Below are 25,132 nucleotides of genomic sequence, written 5' to 3'. Positions count from 1 at the left end.
TGGGATTCGGGGCGAAAGTCGTCTGGGAGAGGCGCGGGCAAACGCTCGTTACATGATTTAGGGGTGAATCGACTGTGGGAGGAGCAAGAGGAGCAGGAGGAGTTTGTCGACATGGGCATGGGAGGGACGGTAAATTTGGGTCGGGTGGTGGAGGACGGGCGCGCGCGCTTGCTGAGTGCTGAGAGAGACACTGGAAAGAGTGCGCTGCGCTCCAACGTCACCTGTCACTTGCTGCGGTGACGGCACCAAGTGACCACCTGCTCAGCGCATGAGAGGTGGGGCCGCCGTTCTGCGCTGCGCAGCACGCCGCATCAACCTTTATGAGCCAGTCTTCAGGGGAATGCAATCAGAACAACGCCAGAGGCGTCTCCCGCACCACGGTTCAACCTGTCGGGCAAGCCGTGACAGCGGGAAAGCCATCAAAGACAGTTCTTTTTTGGCTGGAGAGCACGACTCGGCGGCTCCAAAAGTGGTCCCGATGTGGGAATGCCATCTCGTCTGGCGCGTTTGAGGTCCGGCAGCCCAAGCCCCATCCGGGAGCCCCTCGCATGGCGGTCACGGGACCCGGGACCAAACACCAGCAGAGAGAGGGGGACGCAAGAAGAGAGAAAGGAAGAAGAAGATCATCTGCGGTGGAAGTTCGCCATGTGGGCAACGTGGGAAGGCGTCTTCCTCTGCAGGCCGCGTGCGGGTGCCTGTCGCTCTCGGAAAGAAACTGCCAGCCACTTTTCTGCTTTTGCGGCAAGACGACACACGAGCTGAAAGAGCAAGCAGGGTTGCTTTTTATCGCGCATCACCGTCAAGTATCGAAGGGAAATAGCAAAACGGCCACGGTGCATAAAAACCTCGGGAGACCATCGTCATCATCGTACTGTCACTCACCGCGTGGGGAGCTCGCGAGCCATCGAAAAGGAAAGCTCCTAATGGGTGTCGCTTGCATGCATTAGTTGCCTTGGTCACTCGCTCAAGGGTCATGGCTCATCAAGGGTCAAAGAACGAGCCCAGGGTCATACAGGGCAAAGAGTACGAGGCGGCACGAAGTACAGGCCACAAGGATTAAAAAGGTTAACAGTACGTGTGCATTAGCAGAATCCACACGGCCTTATTCTAGCAATCCTATTCGCCAGATTAAGCAGATGTACTCTCTTCTTCAATTGGCTGAGAGGTACCTCCGGAAATACGTTAATCCAGGTAGTCTAGCCCTCGAAAAGCGGGTAAAGTCTCTATACATATTTTCTCACTTCTTTAACCTGTTTATTTAGGTACTAAAGCCTTACCTAAATGGGCCTAACGCTCGCAGCTAATGTAATACACACTTGCAACTAACCTTTGTAATCCTTGTGCCCTGTACAAAGTAATAACAGCGGCCGGCAATAGGCAGGGATGACAAAGCCATGCATCTCTCCATCGCTCGCATCTCTGCTACGACGATGCTCATCTATTTCCATCGTCACTCTTGCATCACTCACTTTATGTGGACCTCTAAGAAACCCCCACGATCTCCCCACGCTCCGTTGCCGGAGGTGGGTCAACCGGATGACCGCTTCAGACGCCATCGCCAAACCCGAAAGCTGAAAGCCTCAAGATTGCCAACAAAGCACTCCCCCTTAGTTGATCATCGCCGCCGGCGATTCGCCTTCGAGTGATGTGCATCACCAGATGTGAGAAAAAAAAATTTGCTCACCCCTTTTTGGGCCGAACTCGCAAGGGCAATCCCAGTGGCGCATATCCCTTCTCATCTAGGCGCATCCGCTCAGGCAAGCGTGGCTCTAGGAATTGCTTCTGCGAGCGGTCGTCTCAGCAAATCATGGGGCTGTGGGATGATCACCTGCCGGGGCTCGCGATTTCCTGGGACCATGGGGGTGTACCACCACCCGACGGCCTTCCTAATCCTCCTTCGGTAATTGCGAGGCTGCCATCTACAACAATGCATGGACCTCTATGGATGTTACACTAAGTGACCGAGGGGCAGCAAAGAGACTAGTGGATTGCCTGAAGCCATAGAATTTCCAGAGACGACTGCGCTATTCCCGCTAGATCTACACTCACTGGGCACATGGTTCGGCCGTCCACGACATCATGATCATGATGTTGGCTCGGTCTTGGATCATTGGGTCAGGACGTTCGGAGTGTCGTTGTAATTCCGCCCCACGGTGAGGCTTTCAGTAAAGCCTGGGAAGGAAGGAGGGTTTCCTTGCCCTCATGTCGGTCCATGCAGGCCACTGAGGAGCATCGCCTTTTCAAGGGGTTCCGCCGCGGACTCTTCATGTCACGGGTCTCACCGGGATATGTGCCACCTGATTGGGATATGTTGTCAACTCCCGGGGGTGGCCAGTGCATGGATGATGATGGTTAATGATGGCGCATGGGGGGCCAATACAAGTACTACTACGTGCGTAGTAGACAAGATCAAACGCCCCGGGGGAAGTAAGCTTAGTTGATGTACACAGTAGTACGTAAGGGGGAACATGTCGATACCCCAGAATGGCATCGGTACTCTGCATCAGTCTCGCATCGCAATCCAAGACATACCAAGAGTCACTCCATTACGTGGAGACAACCATTTCCATGTGCCAAATCCAACCAAGGCACTCGCTATCTGTGTAACACCAACAAACCCCCAGCAGATAAGCGACAGTTGGAAACAAGCCATTACCAATCCGTACCAACAAATCAGGGCTTGTGCAAGGTAATGCCAATAATTGGAGGCGCGAAAGACGCGGCCCTGTCTCAGCGCGCACCTCATCTAACGCAGATGTCAGCCGCTGTGGAGCACGATCAGAATCTGGGGTGGCCACTCAGCCGGCCGAGTCGCTTGGGTGCTGGGCGCGGGAGACAGTCGCCAATCCCGCGACGATGGCACCCGACCCAACCCTCCCCCTTCACCACCGCTTGGGGTTGGCTCATCACCACGCGAAGCGCCACTAACCAGAGGCTACCTCGACTAGTTGTCCAGATGGAGGTTTTGTTACGGCGTGCCGCCTCACAATGAAGCCCAAGTGACAACAGCCCATTCAACTCCGACACGGCTCGTCTCAGCCATCATGCCTGAGAGTATACTTTCACCTACCGGCCAAAATGGAAGAGCCCGAGCAGGATTTCAACCCATGCCCCAGGTTCCAGCGCTTTTTCTCCAAGACACACAGCAAAAGTACCACCCTCCACACCCTGTCGCTACCTCTTTTCTTCAACCATGCCACAGGGTCTCAGCAGGCGGCGTCGGGCGTTGGAGAAAATGGCGCACCCTGGTCGCTGGTTGGGCGGCAGTCCCCCAATGCTTCCCTGGACCTCATCCCAGTCACTACCGCACTAGGCCTCTTGCAGTAGCGTGCTCAACAGCCTGTGCAACCGCCTCTCTCAATAGTTCTGGGGATGTCTCAAGAGATGTATCAGCCGTCCGTCCTCGGTATGTATTGCATAGGGTTTGGTGAGGAGCGGAAGTTGATTGGGATCTGCTCTTATTCTGAGCCATGAGCGGGTTAGCCAGCATCTCCAACTATTGTTTGCGCATTAAATCGTTCACCAAGGTGTTGTGGTGAGTTTGTCGGTTGGATGCGGCTTTGCGGTGCAATAAGAGCCAAGTGCTGATCTGAGGTTGCCGACCTGGTATGGCCACTATCCTGGCTCCAGGAAACAGGACACGGCTTGCTGACCTGGCCCGTCTTAAGCCAATTTAGGCAGTCCCACACGCTACCCCGAGTTGATCAACATCGGGACGTTGGACGCAGCAGGAACTCGGTGCATGCATGGCTCAACGAGGCTCGGCTTCGACACACGCCGCGGAGACACGTAGACAAGGAGGCCTATCGCACCAACAACATCCTCCAGTTCATAAAAGTCAATTTGAGCAGTCTGCACGTAGACACTTTTTAAGCCTAGGTCAAATATGGGGGCGGGACGACTAACGGCTTAGCAAAGCCATCTTCTTCGGCAGCATGTCCCAGGATCCCATTACCGACAGTCTCGACTCGCCCAAGCCCCAGGAACCAGGATTCAAGCCACGGGGCGTCAGTCTCTCACTTGCATGGAAGAGCAAGTGTTAATAAAGGTGAAGGCGTCACTTTGGTAAAATTCCGGAGACGTTGGCGTGCGACGGTGCCCCCTTCTGCCCCAGCTTCATCCCGCATGGCAAACCGCTCAGGTGAGGCTGTCTCACCTCGAGAATGAGGGTGGATGGTCGCAGTTAAGTAGGTACGTACCATATTCGGTTCAAGGATACTCCTCCAGTTCTTCAGCACGCGACAAAGTACCAGATTACCGATGGACGTAGGCGTCTATCCCATGCCAGAGCGCACCTGCAAGCAGCGGATGCATCGTAAAGTTGCCCCCCGTGTTGTCGTGTTAGGTACCGGGTTGTACTCCGCGTGTAGATGCCGTGACCGTCCCCACTCCGATGATCCGGGAGTAGACCTAAACGGAGGGCACGCCACTGCTCATGCCACACACAACGAGATGTTGATGGAAGAGCCTAGAGCGGGCCGCTGCTAGGAACGCATCAGGAAAGCCCGGCGCTGGCGGCAAGGCAAGGCAACTAAGGTAGGACAGGACATGGTCATCTTGAAGTGGCCCGTGTGCATGTCAAAGTTCGTCTGCCCGGACACAATATACCCGCTCGGCGATGCTTGCATTCTGGGAATGGCGGCGGGAGGAAGCAAGGACGACAAAGGGACACGGGGAGTGTGAACTCCAGCAAGGCGCTGTGCCGTTCTTCCAAGTGTCTCATGAAGAACATGCCAGGCCTCCAGCCACCAGCAGGACCAAGAGTATTACGGATACAGGTCCAGCGTGATTGTCGACAAAGTGCGCGACTTCGGGGCTCCCCTGGCAGACCGAGCTGGCTCATGCAGGGTGCATGGGGATAACCGTGGGCAGCGCTCAGGCGTCGAGCCATATTAAATCGTCAGCCATGATGGGACGTCCATGAGGAGCCATGGATCATGGATTCTCGGCCCCAATTAATCGAGCTCCCCCTCCACTCCTCCACTCTGTTCTGTCTCTCCCCTGGCCCAGCGGTAGCCCCCGGTCTCTGCTAACGAGAGCTGGCGGTGCTGGCCGGTTGCACCCCTTGCACCCTCACTACTGTGTTGGTCCTGATGCAGCGAGCTGCACATCAGGGCACGGCGGCGCAGACATGGATGGGGCCAGGGCCTAGAGGCTGCCCCCTCGCGAATGGCCCAAGGAGGATGGGGTCGCGACGGGGACTGGAAACGAGGCGGCGCTAGGAGCGGAGGTGGAGGCTTGAGTTGCAGGCCTGCAGCTTGAGGTGGACTGGTGGACTGAAGGACGGGGCAAGGCGTGTGTGTCTCTAGGTGATGATGTGGGAGCCGAGGAGGGAGGAGTGGGCTCAGTGGCAAAGGGTGGGAGGGAGTGTCGATGTAGAGGGTCTCCGCGCAGAGCTGGCTGGCTCGCTGCTGGCACAGTAGACCGTACGTACCACGCCGAACAGGCGCGAGTACCGTGTCAGCGGGCTAGTGTCGACGTCCCGGAGCAGGTACTGCGTCGTAAACGGGATGGGACGTCGCCTGGGTGTGTCTCTGTCTGGGTGGATTGGATGGCTGCTGCTGCGAGTACTGTCGCTGGTTGATTTGCGATGGATCGAGGATGGAGGTTTTTTCTGGGCGAGGGTCGAGGGTCAAGGTCCTTGCCATAAAGATCAAAGGCCCCCCAAATACCCCCCACCCTACCCGCGTCCACACTGCTCCCACTTCCCCAGAACCTCTGCCTGGGAACCATCAAGTGCTTGCTTGTTGCCTGCGATTCTCGTACCTTGCGTGGGCTTGTTCAACTGGTCTTTTTTCTTCTACTACCTATCATCCAGTCGATCCGATCTGAGTCTCGAGTCCCAAGTCTCAACAACCGCGTGTGAGCCGTCACTTGTCGGTTTTCTTCGTCTCATTGTCGCCATCCTCGCCCACTCCCGTTCTCCCGTTCTCCCGTTGTCCCAAGCCGCGTCGCCTTTGCGCCTTGTGCGCCAACAATGCGCTTTTGAGCCCGAGGTACAGTATGCGCCCCCATCTTCTTTGTCCTCTTCTGCTGTGCTTCATTTTTCGTCTCCCCTTTCTTCTCTCTTCCTCCACGACACTTCCAGTCGCCAACTCGCCTTACTCGCGCCATCCCTCCTACGTCGCCATCGTCCTGCTTCCAGACTCCACCGCGGCTCCGTCCGCTGTTGCCGGGGACGCCAAAATCCAACGCCCGCTGCCCGCCGTGCCAAGGTACATCGATCCATGACTTTAGACATGCGCGCTGGCCAACTGTGAGCCGCTGGCTAGGTAGCTGGTTAGCTGCGAGCACGGATACAGCAGCTTTACACCGGGCCTCCATTTCCTGTACCTCTCCGAGGCCCCGAGGCTCAAAGCTCGACATGCCTCGTTCGACCTGCTCCGCGCGCATTTTCTCGGGGTCAATCCAGGATCTTCCACCTACCAATCCCCATCACCCATGGCGTCTCCGCAATCCGCCTGGCCCAGCCATCCCGGAACTCGAAGGCCAGACAAACAAGACGCAAGCCATTTTCAATCCTCGCCAGCGCCTCGCAACTCGGCTCCAACCCGACCATGGCGTCCCTAACAAAACCCAGTGTAGCGAATCACCACTTCCATTACTAAACGCTGCCTCCGCACCGTCTCGCCCTCCCCCAGTCTAGGTCCCACAACCCGGTTTCCCCCAAGGCCGCTTGACGTCCCTTGATCCACTTCACATAGCATTTTACCCGCAAAAACACGCGACCACCCTCTCGTCCTCCACTGACATTAAGTAGCCAGCTCCTAATCAGCGTGATCCTCTCTTTTCTTGTTGTCGCCCGTCGATCTTCCCGTCGCGACCTTCACTCGATCTTTCCGTCCGGCCCCCCTCGACGAGCCGGTCGCCCTGCCTGCCATGCGTCTGGCGCGACTTCTAATTAGTCTTTAAGGGCTGATCCAATCTACCACCTTGTCCCACATTTGCGGCCCCTCGGCAACCCCGCGATTCCGCAGGTGCCTTCGCCGTTTCAACGCTGCTCAGCCAAGAAGCAGTTTCTAATTGCCTACCTCGCCTATCGACAAAACCTTCCTTCCCTGTACGTGGAGGAGACTCGTCGGCCAGTCTTCAGCGAATCTCGAGCCTTCGCCCATCGCCATCTACTTTGCACCTAATCTATCCCTCGACTCGGAACCTCGAAACATCAGGCCATGGCCTCTATACTAGCTACGCAACCAAGCGACCTCAAACCCATCCTCCCGATCTCCCCGGTAAGCTCAGGCGCAATGGGCACGGTACAGAACCTCGACAACATGCAACCCCACGATCGAGGTCGTCGACGAAGTCGCTCGCCCGAAAATGACGGCGGCGACCAGGATGCAAAGGCAGAAGACGTCAACGACGGCCCCAACGGGGCCTCATCCAACTCAGATGGTCCCGGTCCCGCAAGGAAAAGGCGACGGAGTCGCAAAGGCCTCGACAAGCGATTTGAGTGTTCGTCCGAAGGCTGTGGGAAGAGTTACTCTAGGGCAGAGCATCTGTATGTCTTGCGCTGGCTCATGGCTCCCATGCGAACAACTTGCACTAACATCGCCCAGGTATCGCCATCAGCTCAATCACAACTCGAAGCAAACATACCACTGCAACTTCCCTAACTGCACCCGAACATTTGTTCGGGGAGATTTGTTGAAGCGCCACATGGACCGTCACGCCGCCAAGGGATCCCAGCTTAATCAAAGGGACTCTATGGCTGGACATATCGCCCCAGTTCTGGCCCCGGGCCCCAACTCCCCAGAATTCAACCGAAACTCGATGGATTATTCCAAACCCCGATCGTCCCATATGCAATATCAGGCTCAGCAAGATCCCTCTGGGGGGCCTTACTCTCCCTTGACAACCCCTCAGGGCATATTTACAAACGGGGGTCTTTCGAATGGAATGGACACCTATGGAGCACAGAACCAGGGCTACGATAATCGACCACCACAACTTTCCCAGCCGCACTCGCCTTCGGTATCGCAACGCCAGTCCATGCCGACCAATGCTACACCCTTCGGTGTTATGTCGCCCATCGCCAACCCGCAAGGCTTCCCAAAATCGCAGAACAACATGCCTCAGTCCAGTAGCTTTGTCTCGCAACAGAATGTGATGCCAATGAACCTACCTCCGTCGCAGTTCTCTAATGGCCAGAACCAGACGTCGCATGAAACTGGACAGCCCTATGGCGCCACTACCGCTGCCGAATACTCGGAGCCTGGGACTACTCAGGCTGGTGAGCTGATGATGTTGGATCAGATGTCAATACCTGGAACTGTTCCCGTGTTCGGTGGTGATGGGGATCTTAATAAGTCCCCATATGTCGGAATGCCGGAGGATTTTATGGCTTACCTGTTCAACTCACCTGGTCCGTCAAACATGACTCCCGTGATACCGCCTGGGTACTCAAAGTTAGTATTCGCCCTCATTTGCGTCACCTCGCCATTCGGCTAACTAGTTTCAGTTACGGAGACTTGCAAAACAGCCAGTTCAACATGTCACTATTGAGTGGCGATGGTGCTCCACTAGGATACTTCCCAACAGCTCCGCAGACGGTGATGGCGGTCAACAATCTCTTGGAGCAGCAAGTTCCAGAGGCCACGATTTCCGAGGAAAAGAGTCAGGAACTATTCGATTTCATCAAGGAGCGCTTCCACGACAACAAGCATGCACCCGTTGATCGCCAGTGGGATGGTATCCTGGAAGGTGACCGCGCCAACGGCGACCATATGCTGAGCAAGAGGATGATGCAGGCTTATATTGGCTCATACTGGTATCACTTTAGCGACCAGATGCCAATTCTTCACAAGCCGACATTTTCTCCCGACAGAACACCAAACTTGCTGTTGTTGTCCATGATGGCAATTGGAGGTGCCTGTCTGGACCGAACTCACGGACACAAGGTTACAAAGGCTGGTGCTCAGCTATCCAACTTCCTTGCCTGGCACCTACGGTGGGATATATTCATGGACCTAAACTTCCGGCCCCCAGCCAAACTCTGGGTTTTCCAAGCTCTCATTCTTCTGGAGCTGTACGAGAAGATGTACTCGTCGAGAGAGCTGCACGAACGGGCTCATATCCACCATGCAACAACCATTACACTGATGCGCCGTGGCCGTTCCTTGATCGGCAAGTCTGCTTTGGAGTCACCACCAAATCCAAGGGATAGCTCCAACGGATCCCGCCAGTCCTCAACATCAAGTCTCGCCCCGACTGCGGAGAAGTGGTGGGAACATTGGGTGACCAACGAAGCCACGCGGCGTGCGGCCTTTGCAGCCTTCGTAATTGACTCGATCCATGCCACCATGTTTGGGCATTCAGCTGTCATGGTCGCTCATGAGATGAGACTGCCCTTGCCTTGCGATGATGCGATGTGGCGGGCAGGTAGCAGTGCGGAAGTTTGGAGGATTGAATCAAATTTGATGTCAAACGGTATCAAACCGATGTCATTCTTGGAAGGTCTCAAGCGAACCTTGAGTAACCAAGATGTGCGAACAAACTCCTTTGGAAGAACTGTTCTAATGGCAGGACTCCTGAGTGTCTCGTGGCATATGCACCAACGAGACCTCCAGGTCAATGTCCTGGGCGGAGGAATCATCCAAGCCCTTGGAGGCCGTGACAGATGGCGTGCCACTCTGACACGAGCATATGACACCTGGAAGGCAGACTTTGACAAGTCGCTAGAACAGTACGAACCTTCGACCGACCCATACCAAGACAACATCATGAAAAAGACCGAGTTCAATGTTGTCTTTGAGAGCCGCACAGTTTTGCATCATCTGGCGCACATGGCTATGCATGCTGACATTGTCGACTGCCAGATGTTTGCCCGAGCAAAGCGTCTTCTTGGTCGAGCCATCGGCCCACAGGAGTTTGGCAGCGCTCAAAGGCGAATCAAGGATCACTGGGCACATTCCGCCAGGGCCAGAGACGCAACGTTCTATGCTCTCAAGTTTCTATGCTCAGTCCTCGCACCTGACCAAGTGACACCAGCGCATGCGGGAGGGTACCACCTGGATGAGCCATACGACGCTCGTGACGATGTCCTCCTCAATCGCCCATGGGTTCTTTACTTTGCAGCCCTAGTTGTATGGTGTTATGGCTTCGCCCTAGAGGGGCCCTGTCCGAGTGCCCCAATTCCCACTACTCGACAAGAAAAGCTTCAATACATGAGGGAGTACTTCGTCCGATTCGGCACCATTGAGAACCCTGGAAACTTGCAAGGAAAGACGGGCATTAATGGGAACACGGCGCTCTTGATGATCCTGAAGGACACGTTTGAAACTACCCGGTGGGAGCTCTTGCATGAAGCTTCAACCCTCCTGAACAATTGCATTGTCCTCAACTCGGGCGGTACAATCCACTGATGCAATCACGGTGAAGAAATGAAAATGAAGGAAGAGCGCAGGAGACCAGGCGCTGGAGGATTTGGGATGTAAACGATCCAAGGATGACGGATGTTTGATGGCACGATACAATGTGGTTCATATGGGGTGGGAGGCTTCAGATGATTGATTGCTCTTTGTACTTTAGAATACCCCAATGTCTTTGACGACAGCGCGTTTTAACATGTTTTCGCAACTCCTTGACCATTGAAGGAGCACCAAAGGATCGAAATAAGGTGGGCTTCGCCCTCTTCACTCAAGTTTTTCGACTCTTCTTCCAATGTGAGACCGTGGTCCATTCATGTCAATAGCTACCGGTCTCCCAGAACCAAATATAACGCCAGTATGTATGTAATTAAACAATATGATGGAATTCGTAGCACGTAGTAGGGGATATAATTCAGCACCAGCCCTATCAGTCATCATGAGCTTGCGCCGTCGCATATAAATGGCTGGGTTCCGCTTCCAGCACCTGAGGCCGATTATCGACTGTAACGGTAAATCGCTGGACATCCTCCTCCGGATCATCCTCGTCGTCTCCATATTCATCATCATCATCCTCGTCTTCACCATCCACATGGAGGAGTATGGCGTAGGGAACGAAGAAGTCATTCGGTAGCATGTCGTCCTGGGGTAGGGCCCTGTCCCGCGTAGGGCCCTTCCAGAACGCAGTTGGGCCGGCGGGGCCGTGGGCGTCATAGTCTCTGTAAAGAGGAGGGTAAGTAATGGGGAATGAGAATATTAGTTGTCAATTTGAGTGGGGTGGGAAACAAACCTGTCGAACCAGTTGCCCACGACGCCGCGGGCGGACCGAACTCCGCCGACCTGGATGCCCTCGCTACGCCAGCGCTCCTGACCGTTGAAGATGGAGAAAGTTGTCCAGCGCACTTCGCCCTCTCTGGTCAATCGAACGGTACCTATAGTGTGCCACCCTTCCACGTTAGTTCAGGCAAATTCTTCTTTAGTGCAACGCAGGGCAAGGCGGAAGGGAGGAGGCTTACCTCGCATTTGGGAGTTGCCGTTGCCGTCAAACGAGTCGTCAAGTGAGCGTGTAACGCCCTTGAAATGCACCACCGGCAGGTCCTGTCCATCATCGGGCCCGGGAGGCTCGATTTTGTGGATTTTGAGGTTCATCTGGAGGATACGGGTGGCCTCGCCAACATCAAGGGCAGGGCGTGGAGTGTCTCGCCCGATGAGGTCCTCAGCGGGGAAGTTGTAGCTAAAGAAGTCATTGTAATCAAGGAAACAGACGATCTGAGACCTTGAAACGTTAGCTTGTTATTCTTTGTGAGATCCAGTGTCCATGTGTTGGGGGCAATATAAAGAGATGGGGACGGACGCGGTACCATGTGCCGGTGACATCGTATGGGTCTCTGCTCTCAAGGGATGTGAGTGCAGGACTGGGTTGTCCCAGGTAGCTTCCCGGCCAGGAGCCGGAGAAGGGGCTGTCCCAAACTTCCCTGAACAGGTCGGAAACGAAGCGTCTGGTTCCAATATTCTTCGCGAGCACGATAAGAATGGCCTCTACCTTCTCCCAGTCGACGCGGTCGGATCCATCGTCGAGGAACGGGCCCCAGTGGGTACGCTCGGTATACTGACGCAGATCATACACCTTGGAGCAAGCATATGGATAGGTGCGAGAGGCTCTCGTAGATCCGAGGCTAAGAATGGGTTTGCCATACAGACAGTGCAACTTTGCGCTTCGCTGATGGAGAAGCGCCTTGGACGAGCCTGCGCCGCTGGCACGGATGGGATGGTGGAGCTCGTTGCGCACACGCTCGAACAAGAAAGACCGCTGGAGGAAGGCCTCTAAGTTGGATTTATCGCCGAGAATCTGGTTCAGGTACAAGACGTTTATGGAGGTGGCATGGGACCTGACGCCTGGGGGGGTCTCGAGACTAGCCGAAGCGTGGCTGAGGAGACGGTTGACGACCTCATAGACAAAGTCGATCTCATGTTTCTGGATGGACTCAGCAAGATGGAGGCCGGAAGGGATTCGGTGTTAAAAGGTATGGCAAAAAGGGATGGCAAAAAGGCTGGCGTTGCAATCTGTAGTCTCACCTTGTCGGCGGCGTCGCTGCGACGGCATATCGCTTCGAGACGGACCAGGTCATGGATCTCAGTACACCAGTCCAAGTCCAGATCCTGTGGCGTGTCCTGCAGGTTGTTAATCGCACATTTAATGTTGGGGTTGCGAATACAATATCGCTTCATACCAAGTGTTTCAGGTAGACGGCACGGCACAGCGCCTTGTTGCTTTTGGCGAAGGCCCGGAGCTTGGGGCAGGATGAGGATGATGTCAGCGGGGTCGAGCCACTGGAGGATCAGCTGAAGCACCTCGGCGGGGAGGTTGATGAGGAGCATAGTGTCTGCAGCCATCCGCTATGCGGTGAAGGAGAAGCGAGGGGAAGGGAGAACGAGGCTGGCGGGATGGAATATATATGGCCAGTCATGATAGGCCTTGTGTAACGAACCCGACGTCGGATTTAACGGAGGCCCATCCCACTTGCGTATCAGCTTCAGATCATGGTGGGGCTTGGCTCCACAATGCTTACCCTAGACACGATTACCCCGGATTGTTCGCGCGGTGTAGTGCTACCAGCTTGTGTTTCGAGGCGTGATACATGGGATGGTGTACTTTGGCGTATTGGCTCAATGTAAATGATTTATATCTCATTGTTTTAGGTTTTGTTCACATGCAAAGTACCCTCGAGGGTTGAGTATCTTGGAGTTGATGATAGGAGGAGTTTCATTAGGTACCCAGTATGCAAACCGCAACACCAAGGAGCAAAACAAACAACCACTCATCTATAATTTGAGGGTCGCATCAATATTAACCTTCCCGTGCTCGCAAACTGCAAGCAAGGCGTTGTCGCTCCTCCTCCTCATGACGCCCCGCAGTGTCGCCAGCTTCCTGCCCACCTGGACAATCTCGCATTCCAGCAATACCTCCTCACCCACAGGCACAGGGCGCATGTAGGTGACGTTAAGCGTCCGACTGACGCCCATAAACTCCCAGAAACCTGGGCGGTTGACAAGAGCCAGCGGTAGCGTGGTGGAGAAGTCAAACAGCGTGGCCGCGCACCCGCCGTGCAGGTTGTCGAGCCGGTTACAGTTCTCTGGCTGCACGGTATACGCGAAGGTGCAAGACGGATGAGGCCCCGTTGGGTTGGTGGATACGAGCTTGAGGTTGGGAATCAGTGAGCGCATCCACTCCTGCGACTCGTGTGTCAATGGACGCAATACTCATGAACAGCAGAGTGCGTGAACTTACCCCGGCCTTGAGACGGCCCTGATCATTCTTCGTGAGCTTGAGCCAGGTGTTGATCTTTTCATCTGGCGTCCCGTTCAAAAGAATCTCGCGCTCCGCCGCCGATGCGGCATCAGCCGCTTCCCAGGAGTCCGCCATGATGGAGTCCGTTTAAAAATGCGCCAAGGTGCGGTACGAAGATTGATGATGATGTTGGGAACTTCTTTATCAAAATGAGCTTGGGCTTGATGCTCTGGCCGATGCGCGGGTGTGTGTCGTCAGTAGTTACTGAATCGGGAAATGATCAGTTACCAGCTTGGGGAGTCGAGATTGGCTAAGCGACCATCAACGCGACGAGCGTGAGACTGGATGTTGATAGGGAGAGGGATCTGGAGGGAAAAGGGACAAGGTCCAGCTACATAACGGTATGGTAGCACAAAAGCGACTGGTCTGAACCCCTGGACGATTTGAATGGAAATAATAATGGCATTGCCCCGTTTGCAGCACCGCGGTAGGTCGGCGTAAAATGCCGAGGCAATGGGGAACATCACAGGCGTGATCCCCGCTATCGATCAACTATGACCGCGGTAATGGTTAAGTTAGGTAGCTTAGCTCCCTGAAGTGGCCGCTGCGCGGTAATTCGGTAGGGACCTAAGTACCTGTCCCTGAAGGACCGGGCCTGTTCCGATGTGCGCTCCGAAATCTGGGGTGACGAGTGGGACCCATTTCAGGACGAATCCACCATCTCATGCGCTGCTATCAGCAACGGCCATCTTCGTCTTTGCTCTTCATTTCTTACCTTCGTCACCACGCTACAGACCCACGCGCGTTCTCCTAATCCGTTGCTTTACTTCGCTGCGTAATATTCGCACCCTCCTCCTCCCCCTCCTTCAGCAATGGAGTTCGTCACAGCCCTCCGGGGCACCTTCGACGAGCAGAAGCCCTCGCTCTTCGAAGTTCTCTCCGAGCAGCAACTCAACGCCCTCCTCCCGCCCACGCTCCGCTACCTCCTCACCGTCGCCACCCATCGCCACCCCCGATACCTCCTGCGAATCCTCAACTCCTTCGATGAGCTCTACGCCGGCGCCATGTTGCTCGTTGAGCGCCATTACCTGCGAACCCGCGGCGGCTCCTTCACCGAGAACTTCTACGGGCTCAAACGCGAAAAGGGCCTCCACGCCGAGATCCCCCGAGCCACCATGTCGGCCCCCAGCCTCGTCCGCGACACCCTTAAACTGTCCACCAAGGACGTGTGGAAGAACCTGCTCGTGCTCGTTGGGATCCCATATCTCAAGCGGAAGCTTGACGAGAGCTACGATGTGAATGCGCCTCGCGCCCTCCTTGGTGCTGCCTACACCCGCATGCCCGATAATCCTACTCTCCGCGACCGGTTCCTACACTACTACCGATGGTTCCTGCGGAACATTTACCCGAGCGTTAATGCTGGCTACTACTTTGCCATGCTCGCCTTCAACCTGGCCTACCTCTTCGACGGTAGCAAGTTCCATAGCCCCTTGATGTGGCTTATAGGAACCCGGATACGTAGGATGAATGGGGAAGATTACAGAGCCATTGATCTCTTGTCCCAACCGCCAGAGCAGGGCCATAGGCCTAGCCGTGGGTCGTTCCTATCACCCCGAGAACTCGGGCCACGATTGCTGTCCAGCTTGTCCATCTTGCTGCCGACTAGCATCTTTGCGTTGAAGTTCCTAGAGTGGTGGTATCAGTCAGACTTTGCGAAGCAGTTGTCTCGAAGGGCGACTGAGAGCATCGATCTTCCACCTCCCGTGATAGCCGGCCTGAACCGGAAAGGACGGGCCGAGAAGAAGAAGAGCAAGGCGAACGAGGAGGCTAATGACGGAGAACATGTACCGTCACCTCAGGATGCGCCTATTGCGACACCCTCGTTGTTGCCCATTTTCACAGTCCCCTTCCCGAGCGATTCTTCATTGTGCCCGATTTGTCAGGATGACATCGTCACGCCGACGGCCTGTCAGACCGGCGTCGTTTATTGCTATTCGTGTATCCATAAATGGATTGAAGGCATGCACCCGAAGCAAGAAACCTTTATGGAAGACCACGCTGGCAAGTGGGAGAGTGGTCAAGGGAGATGCGCAGTCACGGGAAGACGCGTCCTTGGTGGAACCGAAGGTCTCAGGCGCATAATGGTATAGAGTCGCCGCACGTTATACTGGCGCGGCAAAGAGGCGGGAAAAGGCGTATTGGGCATGGCGTGAGCGTTTGGTTTTCAATATCTGGAGTCTTCATGTTTCGCTGCGGAGCTGGCATGTTCGGGGAGGCTGAGAGCCTGGCTATGTTGGTATTGGCCGCCTTCGACAGGAATTCAAGTGCGCCCTTGTCTTGCGCAGCAGCTGGCTGGCTGGCGTCTAGGCGCTATCGGTTCAGCCGGTCAGTATATGTCTAGGATCATCACGTCAACGAATGCGGGCCTCTGGTTTCAGGTGGAGCCTCATTGTCTTGTAGGTTAATGGTCATGTATGGAATGAAGAACAAAGAGAGAGGATAGCCATGACGCGCAAAATAGACTGACAATGGGCGATATTCCCATTGCATTCTTCCTCTTGTAGGCTTCTTGTCACTGGAACGCCTTTAGGACCCCGTGGTGTCTCGACTCCCACCTAGTCTTTGGTCAACCTTGACGACGTATGTTGGCCAGCCCCGGCCTCCTTGATGGAATTTCTGGTGGTCAGTCCCATGAGCTGGAGGGAAGGCTGGGAAGATAAAAAGGACGTCGTGGTCCTGCTAGATCAATTATTCCATCCATCACTACCTTCTAAGGATCCTCTTGACTAGCATCCGCTCCTAGTCTTCATCCTACTACTTCCCCGATCTACAATGGCGTACGAGTTAGTTAACTCATACGCTGGAGAGTCCTTGCTCTCAGGCTTCAACTGGATCAACTATCCAGACCCCTCCAAGGGATTTGTTGCGTAAGAGGCCTCAACAAAAGGGCTGGTGTGTTCTGTGCTCAAACTAACATCCACCACAGCTATCAGAATCAAGAAGATGCCTTGGGCAAAGGACTATACTCCGTCGACCCCGACACAAACGTAGTCAGGCTTGGCGTCGACAGCACGAACAAATATGATCTTGATGAGGGACGGCCTAGCATCCGGATAGAGAGCAAGGAGTCTTACGAGAAAGGCCTTTTCATTGCAGACTTCCTTCACATGCCGCCCTCACAATGTGGTGTCTGGCCAGCATGTAAGTCCACCATCCATCACTTTAGAATATAGGACTGATGATTATAGTTTGGGCTTTCGGTTCTGACTGGCCCGAAGGCGGCGAGTTGGACATCATCGAGGGTGCCAACCTCGCCTACACCAACATCATGTCCGGCCATACAGCCGACGGCTGCTTTTTGAGCCCCTCCGACGCAGGTCGATTCACTGGCGAACGTCGTAACCTAGACTGCGCCATTGGAGACAACAACGTCGGCTGTGGATACAACCCTCCGGCCAGCGACACCTCCTCTTATGGCGATGGCTTCAACGCTGTTGGCGGCGGTGTGTACGCGGTGCAGTGGAACAATGAGTTCCTCAGCGTATGGCACTTCCCCCGAGGCTCTATCCCTGAAGACATCGACGCCAAGGTGCCAGATCCTTCGGGATGGGGTCTTCCGCAAGCCGTCTTTGGAGGTGCTGATTGCGACGTCAACGAGTATTACAACAACATGAACCTTGTCCTCAACATCGTGAGTACTTACTATAAGCCACGGACCACTGAATGAGGAGCTAACACGGATACAGAACTTCTGCGGCGACTATGCCGGTTCGACCTGGAAGGACTTTAAGACATGCACTGACAAGGCTCCCACTTGCGACCAATACGTGGCTGACAACCCCGAGGCCTTTGAGAACGTGTAAGTCAACTCATGGAAAGCCAATCACATAAACCATGCCCAGATGTTGACCCAATCTTAGGTACTGGGAGGTCAAGTATATCGATGTCTACCAATTCCCGAGCGACAACAGCTTCACCATCGACGACGGCGGCGGTTTCGGGATCGGCGGAGAGCCCACAGCGACGCCCACGCCCATGCCCAACAACGGTACAGCCATGACAACACCAGCGGCTGAGCCTACGACTACGACTTCCGAGGATGGTGACTTCACCATCAGCACACCCGGCAACGAGCCCTCCGCCACGCCCTCTCGCAGCTCTTCCAGGTTCCCCTCAAGCATCGCCTCAAGCACCTCTTCTAGCACCTCTACCGGCACCTCTATCAGCATCGCCTCAGCTTCCAACCCAGACCGGATCGGCTCTTACTCGTACCTGGGCTGCTTCGGCTCAACCTCCGGCTTCACCACGTTTGATCTGACTGAAGAAGACAATGAGATGACACTGGAGTTGTGTGTCAAGTCATGCAATGGTATCACCTATGCTGGCGTCTTTGAAGGGTAAGGAGCCCTCCGCATCCCAATCTCGAGGATGTTTGTGCTAACCAGTTGAAAAGAAAGTGCTATTGCGCCGATAGTCTCGACTCCGGCACTCGTGCAGTCGCTGATGCGACGGATTGTGACCACCTCTGTCCTGGTAACGAAGACGAATTCTGCGGCGGTCTCACCGATGACATCCCAGGCACCAAAGGCGGAAGCAACAGCACGACCCGCCGCTGGTTCAACCGCCGCAACGCTCCGAGCAACTATCTTCTCACCGTGTACGGCGATGTCAGCGCCGCAGAGCCCGATGTCCCGCCGCCGATGCGGCCTCCGGTCACTGTCTCCGTCGTCAGCGTCGCCGGCGCCACCAGGACGCAGTTCGTCGATATCACGACCACCATCACTTACACGATCCCGTGCCCGACAAACCTGGCCTCGCTTATGGAGCAACAGTTCGTCGCTACGTTGCCGGACTGTGGGTGTAACTCGCAGCCCTCGGTGCCGATGGAGACCAAGGTGGTCCAATGCCAAGCATGTGGTCCTGAGGGTCAGAACGAGGTAACCGTCACAGTACCAGTGACGCAGAATGCAGCATCAGCGAAGCATTTCGTGGTTGGATCTCCCACGGCGCCGTTCCCGAGTGTTCTTCAGGAGAAGATCCCAAACCAGACCGCCTCCCAGTGGACGCCTGCTTCCACGCCTGCTAACGACATCCCGCTGGTGGCGACTTCAGGGAGTCGATGGAATGAGCCTAAGACTAGCATCGCTCTGACATCGGTTGTGGTTGCGGTGCTTGCCATACTGGCTTAAGATGGGAAAGGAGAAGTGGGCACTTTCTCTTGTACCTTGTATGCGAGAAGCAATGATGGAGCCTGTGTGTGATGAAGATTGAACGACTGCATAGATACATTGATATTTGGCACAGGTTTGGATACCCTTGGATGAGCATCAGCGATGGATTTATTAGATGACAGGATACCATCTTTACAGGATAGCGAGTGTTGGAATTGTTTAAGTTAGCCGAATGCCTGAACGCCTTGCTTTTTATGTGGCCATGTTTGTTCTTGACGTGATAATCACGTCTATATTTCGACTACGATAGCTCTGCTTTTCACTTTACCCGTGTTCCCATACATTTGGGCTGCATTAACCATCACGCTGCCCTGGTTGCTTCCAGGTCCGGACATGAGCCACTTCCATAGGACGCTGTGAACGCCATGGTAGACGAGGGAGACGATGTCGATCCAAGTCTCATTAGGAACAAAGTCCCGGATGAGACCGCGCCGGGGTCGGGAGAGCAGACGCTCATACACCTCTTGAAACTCATCGAAAAAGGCGGACTCCTTACCATATGCCCAGTGGACATGGCCGAATATGTGAAGCTGGGGCTTGACGCGCCAGATCTCACGCAGGAGGTGACGGCAGCCGAGGCCAAGATCACGGTGGTATAGCTAGTGAGCGGGAGCGAGTCAGTAGGACGCCACCGGAAGAGAGCCAGAGAAGCTGGGGGGGGCCTCACCGGAGGACAATGGGTGATGAGAATATCTGTCTCGAGGGGGATTTTGCTCAGCCATGGCTGCGTGGCATCAGTGTATTGGAAGCTGAATATAGGGAGCTCATGTCAGGTGATGTCGACCAATGTTGGTGTCTTGTGTGACTTACGCAAAGTCGCTTTTCCCAATCTTTGGAATATCTGGGACACCGAAAATGTGGACCTTGCGACCCTTGATCTCCTGCACGGTCATGCTGCTCTCCAGGTAGTTGATGCCCGTCAGGTTCGGGGCGGCGCCAGTGCGGACGTCATCGGCAGGGCGGCTGGCAGGGTCGAACCAGCTGTCGTGGTTCCCGGCGACGACGACTTTCACGGGGTGTGGCTGTGAGCGGAGCCAGTCCAGCTGGGCATCGAGGTCGGCGACGGTGCCGGCGTTAGAGAGGTCGCCGGCGTGGATGAGGATGTCGCCGTTGGGGACGGAGACTGTCTGGTCGTGCGTGTCGGAGATGCAGACGACGCGGATGGCGGGCTTGTTGCGGGGCGGACGGAAGGGACGGCCGCGCAGGAAGAGCACGAGGTGGTAGAATTGGATGGCGAGGAAGGTGAGCGGCGATTCCAGGAGGTGATCAAGGAGGGTGATGCGCTCCCAGTTGTTGCGGCGTCGTAGGCCAAGCCAGGTGAGGAGACCCATGGCTGGGGGCGGTGGAGAAACCGGTGGCGTGGTGTCTTGGAATAATTAAGCGATTGTAGATGCTGTACTCGTGTGGCTGATTCAATTGATTGAGGCTGTTGGGTGATGGTGGTAATGATGGTAATGATGGTAATGATGGTGATGATGATGATGACGATGGTGTTGAAGTAAAGTGAGTGAGTGACGTTGATGGCGGACGAATCAGTCGTCGGCTAAGCTGGAGCTGGGCTAATTAGGGAGCTTTGACTGGTAGCCAACGGATGAAGGCACGCACGCTTTTTAGGGAGCACCCCCCGCTCCAAGCTCCTGTAGTGTAGTGGGATTGAGGGCACCTGGGACTTAACAGTAGCCAGGTCTGGCATACTCGTGATTAGGGATATCGGTAGGGTCAATACATGGAGAATCCCTTCGTACCTAGTAAGCAAGCGGCCAGAGAGTGATAGCTGTGCATTATTTTACACTGAGGCCCAATAAATAGTCGCGTCATTGCGATCCTGCAGGTCTTGCCTGGATATATTCGGAGCCAGTCCAACAAACGTGGGTGTATTAGCTGCACTATAAAGAACGGGACAGTACTGACTGGAATCGGGGACTAATAAAGGAGAATGATGCATCGGCGCCTTTGAGATTTGAAAACTACTTTGTATGTTCGAAAAAATGCCAGAACCTCGAGGTGATCTATCGTGAGGGAGCTGACCAGTAGACCAGACCATCAACCCATCAACCCCGGCACAGCTGAAGCTACAGTGGGGTCAAGGCCTATTATTGGGAGAGCTGCAAGGGAGAACTGAGAGACTACTACGTAGTACAGCTGAGCTTGCTGCGGGGCACGCCAGACCCATGCCCTAAAGATCGGCGGGTGACGTCGCCTCCCGCGTCCGGTCCGGTCCCCCAAATCCTCTTCCTCTCCACTCGCCAGAGCTTGTTTCTCCAACTTGGCTGCCAAGCAATTATCACAGTCGTCATCATTCTGGCGTCGTGGTGCTGTGTCGTGTGCTGATTCTTGTTTTTCCTTCCTTCTTTCTGGGAGCACCACCACCAGGAACTTCCCTTAGACACACGATTCTTTCATCCCAATCTCTCTCTCTCTCCCTCTCCCTCTGAATCCCTCCCTCGCCGTGTCCAACCTCTCCTCTCCCGTCCTCCCTCGTGAACCAACCTCACGCCAGCCATGTCCAGTCCCCGGGACGACGTGCCCCAAGAGGGCAACTTTGGGTTCGTGCCTTGCCCGCCCGTTTCTGAACCTGTAACAAATATACGTGGAATGTGAAAGACTAACGAGCCACGGCTTCCCAGTGTCGACTTTGTCATCCACTACAAAGTCCCCCCCGCAGGTAAATCACCAGTTCCATCGCCTTTCCCAGCTTGAATTCTCGACTGATCAACCATCCACTCCTTCACCAGAACGCGCCGCTGCCGAAGCCGGGTTCATCCAGCTTGTCGAGGCCCTCACTGCCGTTGGCCTCGCCATAGAAGTCCGCCATGGCGACCAAGACTCTCTCCTCGTTTTGGTCAAGATCGCTTCCGCCGACCTCCTCGCCCAGCAAGTCTACCGTGCTCGTCTTCAAGACTGGCTTCACGGCGTCCGCGCATCCGCCCCTGATAAAAATGTCGCCCTGGCCTTGCAGAGCGAACCCGTCACCGAGGCTGAACGTCTGCGCCTGATATATCTCCTGATGATCAAGCCCAAGAACGAGGGCGGCGCCGGAATCTCGCCTTCCAATGCTAAGTGGAAGCATATCAACGCCATCTTCCCCTTGCATAACCACGCCTTCAACAAGGCCTGGATCAAGAAGTGGAGCAGCAAGTACTTGCTGGACCAGGAGGACCTCGACAGTATCCGCGACAAGTTTGGTGAGAACGTTGCCTTCTACTTTGCCTTCCTTGGCTCCTACTTCCGCTTCCTCGTCGTCCCTTCTTCTCTCGGGCTAGGGGCTTGGCTACTTCTAGGTCGATTCTCCACGCTATATGCTCTACTCTGTGGGCTCTGGTCCGTCGTCTTTTTCGAGTACTGGAAGAAGAAGGAGGTCGATCTTGCAGTTCAGTGGGGCGTGCGCGGAGTCTCCAATATCCAGCAATCCCGTCCCGAGTTCGAGTGGGAACATGAGGCGGAGGATGCCGTAACTGGCGAGGTCGTCAAGGTTTACCCACCTCTCAAGCGCGTGAAGACTCAATTGCTTCAGATTCCCTTTACGGTAGCTTGCGTCATTGCACTGGGCAGTCTCATTGTGACGTGTAACTCGCTGGAAGTTTTCATCAACGAAGTCTACAATGGTCCGGGGAAGCAGTACTTGGTGAGCGAGCTCAACCCCCAAGCCATATTAGAGATGCATCAACTAACCGAGCCAGGGATTTTTGCCAACAATTTTTCTGGTCATTGGAACACCTACCATTTCGACCCTTCTCATGAAAGCCGCCGAGAAGCTGACCGCCATGGAGAATTATGCCACCGTTGATGGTATACAATCCTCATGCTCCAGTTGAGCTGACTGAGCTGACTCTTTCTAGCCCATGACGCCGCTCTTATCCAGAAGCAGTTCGTCCTCAACTTCATGACATCTTACATGGCACCACTATTCACTGCGTTTGTCTACATTCCCTTTGGACATATCCTTGTCCCCTTCCTCGAGTTTTGGAGGAGGACAGCGCAGACCATCACCTTCAGCGAGAAACCTCTGCCTACCCGGGAGTTCCAGATCAACCCAGCCCGGATCACCAATCAGATGTTCTACTTCACCGTCACAGCCCAGATTGTTAACTTTGCGACCGAGGTGATTGTGCCGTATGTTAAGCAACAGGCCATGTCCAAGGCCAAGGAGTTCAAGACCAAGGGGAAGCAAACCTACGACCACAAGGAGGAGGCGGAATTTCTCGAGCGAGTCCGTAAGGAGTGCGAGTTGGAGGCCTATGACGTATCGGGCGACTACCGTGAGATGGTGATGCAGTTTGGTAAGCTACATATGGAAATAATGTTGTGGAGGGTTATCTATTAACACTTCAAAGGCTACCTTTCTCTATTTTCGGTTGCCTGGCCACTTGCAGCCTGCTGCTTCCTCGTCAACAACTGGGTTGAGTTGCGATCTGATGCACTCAAGATTGCCATCAGCAGCCGTCGGCCGATTCCCTGGCGAACCGACTCTATCGGACCTTGGCTTACTGCTATGGGTTTCCTCTCTTGGCTGGGCAGTATCACCAGTGCAGCGATTGTCTACCTGTGCAGCCGTTCTCAGGATGAAACCAATGGAGTGACATCACAGATCACGGGATGGGGCCTTCTACTCAGCATCCTCTTGGCGGAGCACTTCTACTTGGCAGCACAGATGGCGGCGCGATTTGTTCTCAGCAAGCTAGATAGCCCAGGACTCCAGAAAGAGCGCAAGGAGCGGTACTCGACGAAGAAGAAACTCCTGGGAGAGCTCCTGGGCCAAGATGTGGTGGCAACCCCCGGAATTGCCACTACCGAAAAGATCACCCGAGAAGCTCTGGAGGAGGAAGCTCGACATATGTCGATCCGTGGACATGGAACCCCCGAACAAAAGTAGGATTGACCCCCTTGAGCTGCATATTCACAAAGCTAATGTGGGCACAGGTTCTGGCAACGGCAGCGGGGCCTACAGGAGACGATTGACGTCGGACGAAGGATGATTGAACAGCAGGTAAGTTTGATGAACCTTGCTCAACGTGTGGGGGCAAATGTGGCTAACCGCGGTGGCTTGATAGGCTGCTGAGACGAAGAAGGCACCTGCCCCAAGTGAAAAGGCGTAAATAGGATGTTAGGATGGGATAGGATGGAGGAGACATGATGAGCGGGGTCCGGATATCTATGGGAGGCTCTAAGATGATCGGTGATGCCGGGGGAGATTGCGCCTCCCGCAGAGGCATAGGTTATGAGATGATGATGCGAACTTTGAAGTTGATGATGGTTGCTGTATTCGTTAGTTCTGGGTTGCAGTGACAGATTGAATGTCTCAAAGTGGGTTGTCGTAAGTCAGTCAGTCAATCTCTCATGGGATACCTGGTATGCTCTCTCCGGACCTCCCTCCCCGGACGGAAGCCAATCCCAAGTCAGCTAAGATGCGACTCGGTCGCGAGATAAGAACTAGTAGAGGAGGCAAATAGGCGTGAGAAGCCATCGCGGACCGACAGCCCAGCAAGCGCCATGGAAGCAAGGCTTCTAGAACGCCCCCTCTGGAACGCCCCCCCTCAAGGCCGACAACTGCGGCAGTGCGACCAAGACTGCCTCACGATGCCCCCTTCGCAGCAAGCTGGGCTTGGGCTTGGCCTCGGCCCACAACGCCCGGTCGCCGTGGGAGGGGCTCTCTCCGTACTAGAGGTGCCACAGCGACGCCACGCACAGGATGGATGGTGTTGAGATTCCACTGCGTAGTAGACATTCGTCTACATACACGTACAGCAGCCACGAGTACGTGTCCTGGGCAGATTGGCAAGGCACCAGTGAGGCCCAGATCGGGGGAAGCTGATAACTTAGTTCGATGAGCATTGTCTGCAGCTGCTGTGTTGGGCGTGGCGTGACCCGGGGACGCTTGTTTAGTGCCGGGGGTTGCGCATCTAGGGGCTGATGAGGCGCGGAATTTGGAGAGTGACAGTCCGTAGTGCGGTGGTGGGATTCTAGATCCTGCCTGTCGTGTACAGAGTACATGGGTCTGTGAGGAGGACCGACAAGGTCTCGTGAGAGGCAGGCTGGGTTACTGGTGTTTATTTGTCTGGGATCGGCGGAGGATGCGAATGTGATGCATCGGTTGCAGGCTCCCCTGGGGATCTGCCGTGGGCCATCCAATCTTCGGTGTGGCGAGTTGCAAGCGGTGTTAAAGTCAAGCGTTCCAAAGGGTAAGTTAAGTTATTGATGAATCAACTTGGGACGAATGCAGCTCGAGGTGGATGGATGGATCATGG

The 25,132-nt window shown here is 54.9% G+C and overlaps 7 protein-coding genes across 7 annotated transcripts; 5 read left to right on the top strand and 2 right to left on the bottom strand.

The window, feature by feature from the left end:
• Nucleotides 1-133: 133 nt before the first annotated feature.
• On the top strand, nt 134-1,182 carry BGZ61DRAFT_89482 (uncharacterized protein). The gene has a single exon (XM_046257191.1). The coding sequence runs from the start codon at nt 321-323 to the stop codon at nt 945-947; it is 627 nt and encodes a 208-aa protein (XP_046110752.1). The 5' UTR covers nt 134-320; the 3' UTR covers nt 948-1,182.
• Nucleotides 1,183-6,004: 4,822 nt separating this feature from the next.
• On the top strand, nt 6,005-6,865 carry BGZ61DRAFT_553636 (uncharacterized protein; the record flags this gene model as incomplete). The annotated part of the gene is made up of 2 exons (XM_046255550.1): nt 6,005-6,215; nt 6,306-6,865. Coding segments are annotated over 2 exons (552 nt in total), but the record flags the coding sequence as incomplete, so codon positions are not given.
• A 409-nt stretch (nt 6,866-7,274) lies between these two features.
• Nucleotides 7,275-10,364, top strand: BGZ61DRAFT_341724 (fungal-specific transcription factor domain-containing protein; the record flags this gene model as incomplete). The annotated part of the gene is made up of 3 exons (XM_046239443.1): nt 7,275-7,501; nt 7,560-8,408; nt 8,462-10,364. 3 exons carry the CDS (start codon nt 7,275-7,277, stop codon nt 10,362-10,364), a joined length of 2,979 nt encoding a protein of 992 aa, XP_046110750.1.
• A 433-nt stretch (nt 10,365-10,797) lies between these two features.
• BGZ61DRAFT_489774 (uncharacterized protein) lies at nt 10,798-13,791 on the bottom strand (the record flags this gene model as incomplete). Its single annotated transcript, XM_046250253.1, has 7 exons — nt 10,798-11,086; nt 11,158-11,314; nt 11,384-11,601; nt 11,729-12,315; nt 12,444-12,764; nt 13,221-13,598; nt 13,657-13,791. 7 exons carry the CDS (start codon nt 13,789-13,791, stop codon nt 10,798-10,800), a joined length of 2,085 nt encoding a protein of 694 aa, XP_046110749.1.
• A 737-nt stretch (nt 13,792-14,528) lies between these two features.
• BGZ61DRAFT_339576 (Pex12 amino terminal region-domain-containing protein) lies at nt 14,529-18,845 on the top strand (the record flags this gene model as incomplete). The annotated part of the gene is made up of 7 exons (XM_046239240.1): nt 14,529-15,729; nt 16,523-16,583; nt 16,643-16,857; nt 16,905-17,347; nt 17,403-17,515; nt 17,577-18,053; nt 18,110-18,845. The coding sequence occupies 7 exons, from the start codon at nt 14,529-14,531 to the stop codon at nt 18,843-18,845; spliced, it is 3,246 nt and encodes a 1,081-aa protein (XP_046110748.1).
• Nucleotides 18,846-19,117: 272 nt separating this feature from the next.
• BGZ61DRAFT_489771 (Metallo-dependent phosphatase-like protein) lies at nt 19,118-20,218 on the bottom strand (the record flags this gene model as incomplete). The annotated part of the gene is made up of 3 exons (XM_046250252.1): nt 19,118-19,486; nt 19,555-19,636; nt 19,698-20,218. 3 exons carry the CDS (start codon nt 20,216-20,218, stop codon nt 19,118-19,120), a joined length of 972 nt encoding a protein of 323 aa, XP_046110747.1.
• Nucleotides 20,219-21,136: 918 nt separating this feature from the next.
• Nucleotides 21,137-24,358, top strand: BGZ61DRAFT_441299 (calcium-activated chloride channel-domain-containing protein). Its single transcript, XM_046244567.1, has 8 exons — nt 21,137-21,433; nt 21,515-21,552; nt 21,623-22,512; nt 22,568-22,676; nt 22,727-23,167; nt 23,222-23,756; nt 23,808-23,874; nt 23,939-24,358. The coding sequence occupies exons 1-8, from the start codon at nt 21,390-21,392 to the stop codon at nt 23,981-23,983; spliced, it is 2,169 nt and encodes a 722-aa protein (XP_046110746.1). The 5' UTR covers nt 21,137-21,389; the 3' UTR covers nt 23,984-24,358.
• The last annotated feature ends 774 nt before the right edge of the window (nt 24,359-25,132 follow it).

This window comes from Ilyonectria robusta (assembly GCF_021365365.1).
Source record: "Ilyonectria robusta strain PMI_751 chromosome Unknown BGZ61scaffold_2, whole genome shotgun sequence".
Classification (NCBI taxonomy): Eukaryota; Fungi; Ascomycota; class Sordariomycetes; order Hypocreales; family Nectriaceae; genus Ilyonectria; species Ilyonectria robusta.
This window is presented reverse-complemented; position numbering and strand designations above follow the sequence as displayed.